This window comes from Elgaria multicarinata, chromosome 11 (assembly GCF_023053635.1).
Source record: "Elgaria multicarinata webbii isolate HBS135686 ecotype San Diego chromosome 11, rElgMul1.1.pri, whole genome shotgun sequence".
Lineage (NCBI taxonomy): Eukaryota > Metazoa > Chordata > Lepidosauria > Squamata > Anguidae > Elgaria > Elgaria multicarinata.
Genome location: NC_086181.1, coordinates 22193715 through 22197269, shown reverse-complemented (window position 1 = coordinate 22197269; position 3555 = coordinate 22193715). Strand labels below are relative to the sequence as shown.

Genomic DNA, 3555 nt, shown 5'->3' with positions numbered 1-3555 from the left:
GTTGAACAACTAATTGTCTGACTTTTCCAACAAAGCAGTTGAGAACTTTTCACATCTGTGCCTGTGCAGAAATCCATGGAAACAATGTAGTCATAACATGCAACTCACCACTTGGCAGAATGTGTAAAGGATAACATCCATATAGTTACATGGACAAACCAATATGAATAACGTTGGGGGGGGGGGGGCATTTTCCCACTTTTTCTTTTTTCTATGTTAAGTGACAAAAATGGCAAAAATGGCTGTGAGGAAATGGCTCCTCATGTTGGCCCAATGGAGGAATCCTTCCCACTCCAAATAACGCTCTGGGAGGTCATGAATTTACAATATAAATATCTTTCTAAAGAGGCATTCTGGGCAGAAAATGGACAAGCAGTATGCTAGTAGCCCTCCTGCCATTTGCTATTGTTTCAAGGGGTACTTTAAAGAGGTTCACATAAATACTGCAAATAAATGTGTAGATGGGTTCTTTGGAGGTTAAGGTGATAGATGTCAACAACATTGTATAGTAAAATAAGATGAAATATACAATCAAGACTATAGAGCACTTACAATATACAATACTTAAAATACAAGCCAATCAAGCTTGTGAAGCACTTTTTTAATTGTATTTTTAAATGTGTAATGTATTGTATATTGTAAGTGCTCTATAGTCTTAGTTGTATATTTCATCTTATTTTACTATAAAATGTTGTTGAAATCTATCACCTTAACCTCCTTGGTTTTCTAGTGTACTATTTGTTGTTAAGGACAACACCTGTTTTTTGTACAAGATGGGTTCTTTGGGCCACACAGGCTAACACTTCCCATTAAGAGAAATGCATGTGACCCCAGTTTTCTGATGGACAATCAAGAGAAAGGGTTTGCCATGCATACAGGTATATGTGTTGTCAGCTTATACATTCAGGTAGGGATGCTGCCCAATGAATTTCCCTCATGAATTGTAGGAGCTCAGAGAACACTTTCTTAAAAAAAATATGTCCAATGCTTGTTCATCAGGGAAGTGGGTAGGGGGAATCATGCATTTTTGATGGTGGGATAGGACTAATTTGCAGAGTCCCAAAAATGCCTTTATGTGTTCACTGAATACACATGGGGAGATGTCTCTGTTATTGTGACTTAATCTGAATTTATATCCCTTCTTAGGAATTTTAAATTTTTTTGTTGGCTATTTTCTCAACCTTTTTTCTTTTCCCAGGCTCATAATAATGATCAATTGCGAATAATATCTATCCATTCATCCATCCATCCATCTATCTATCTAAACAAAAAAGAAAGAAAAGAAAACTTTCCCATAAATATTTATACTCAGGTCTGTCAACTTTACTACTACTGTACTGTTAAAAATAATTATAATAATGTCCTCTTAAAATTAAAAGTAAAGTACTACAGCTTTAATTGTTACAATATTAAGCTCTCGTTCTAACCTCTGTGCTTTTATTATTTCTCTAGGAAACATGCTTTTAAAGGAGCAACGTCTATTGAATGAATCCTCTCTGTCAGAGTTTCTTCTCCTGGAATTCTCAAATGTTCGGGAACTGCAGATTCTGCATTTCTTTGCATTTCTGGTTTTCTACCTGGCAGCAGTGGCAGGAAATGTCCTCATCATCTCTGCAGTTGCCTCTGACTACCATTTACACACACCCATGTACTTCTTTCTGATGAACTTGGCCATCCTGGATGTGGGCCAAATTTCAGTCATTTACCCCAAATCTATGATCAATGCTCTTTTAAATACCAGACACATTTCTTATTCTGGATGTGTTGCTCAAGTCCTCCTGTTTCTCTTCTTTCTGTTATCCGATTACTTTCTTCTCACAGTCATGGCATACGATCGGTATGTTGCCATTTGCAATCCATTACATTATGAGATGTTAATGAATAAGCAAGCGTGCATTCAAATGGTCACTATTGTATGGACAAGCAGCATTCTCTGTGCTATGTTACACACTGGAGGCACCTTTGCACCCGTATTATGCTCCAATGTTGTCGATCAGTTTTTCTGTGATATCCCACAGTTAATTAAGCATGCCTGCTCTGACTTGTACTGGATTGAAATGGGAGTTCTTTTCTTCGGTTGCCTCATTGCATTGGGCTGTTTTCTTTTCATTGTGGTGACTTACGTGCACATCTTCACTGCAGTGCTGAGAATCCCCTCTGTGCAGGGAAGGCAAAAAGCTATCTCCACTTGCCTTCCCCATCTCATTGTTTTCTCTATACTTATATTCAGTGGATATTTTGCTTATCTGAAGCCCACCTTTAATTCTGCTTCAAAACTGGATTTGGCATTTACTCTGATATATACCATGGTCCCTCCTTTGATGAATCCTTTAATCTACAGCATGAGGAACAAAGAGATAAAACATGCTTTATCAAAGCTATTGGATTTGAGTAACTCTTCTAGGAATACCTGGTCCAGTCTTTGATCTGCAATGTTGAATTCAGTACAGTTATAGGTCTTCTTTAGAATAAAGGGGAATTGTGTTTGCTTATCAATGCTTTGTTTCCAACTTCTCTTACATTATCATGGAGACTTCCTAGACCTACCTTTAAATCCCGGCATGTGGAGGGGCCAGCTCGCACTAGAAGTAGCATGGGCTGTCGCTCCTGTCTACACATAACACACAACAGGGTAAAGGAAAGCCCCGTTGCATCTGCCATTTTTTTCAGCTTAAAGGGGCCATGTGCGCAGGAGTACACGAATGATACGGTAGGCTTCTTCTTCTTTTTTTTTTTTTTAAAAAAGAGGGCTCCCCGCTCACCCTGCCCCTGATTTCCTCCGCCATGTCTGACGCTCCGCCTGCCATGTCTGATGCCCCCCGCCCACCATGTCTGATGTCTAGAAAAAGAGGGTTCGCGCATCCCTTGAAAAGGTATTCTAAAACCTTCTCTGAACCCAGCTTCCAAATATACAGCATCACTGTGCTTGGGGTATCTATTGAGTAGGTGGCATAATGGCTCAATTTTGACTGGGCTGGGACCCTGTTGGAGGAGGCTGCTGGCCACCTGGCTTCCTGTTACCTTGGTTGTCTCTGGGATTGTCCTTCCACCCCTAGTCCAAGAACAATTTATGATCGGGTGATGCCCCCCACATTTGGGACATTCATGTCCATATCAGCATTGGGGGCATGTACATGTGCCACGGGAGGTATACTCCCAACACAGCAGGTGGTTTTGAATCCCCTGACCAGCGTTCCCCTTGGCCAAGGAAGTGGGTCGCTGCTTGGCGAGGAGGTGACAACTATGGGCCCTGTCAGTGAATCCCGGCTTGGTTGGCATCATAAACTGCAACCAGAGATCATGGTCCTTCCTATCCCATCTAAGGGAGTGGTCAATTGCTGCCCGCATGCGTAATGAGGTATCATATGCGAGCCAAGCCCCGCCCTCATATTCGGTGTAAGCCCAAAATATCATGTCTAAATATTTAGTCATGATACAACCATGGTCAGGAAACCTCTGTTGCACTATGCCCATATAAATAAAAAAAACCTGGGAGGCAGTTTGCCCAGGTCCTGGCCACCTTTTTACGCGTAATGCTATCATAATCCTTGTCCC

The 3555-nt window shown here is 41.1% G+C and overlaps 1 protein-coding gene across 1 annotated transcript; it reads left to right on the top strand.

Moving 5' to 3' along the window:
* Window positions 1-1457: 1457 nt before the first annotated feature.
* LOC134405437 (olfactory receptor 14A16-like) lies at window positions 1458-2426 on the top strand. Its single transcript, XM_063136683.1, has one exon. It carries the CDS (start codon window positions 1458-1460, stop codon window positions 2424-2426), a length of 969 nt encoding a protein of 322 aa, XP_062992753.1.
* The last annotated feature ends 1129 nt before the right edge of the window (window positions 2427-3555 follow it).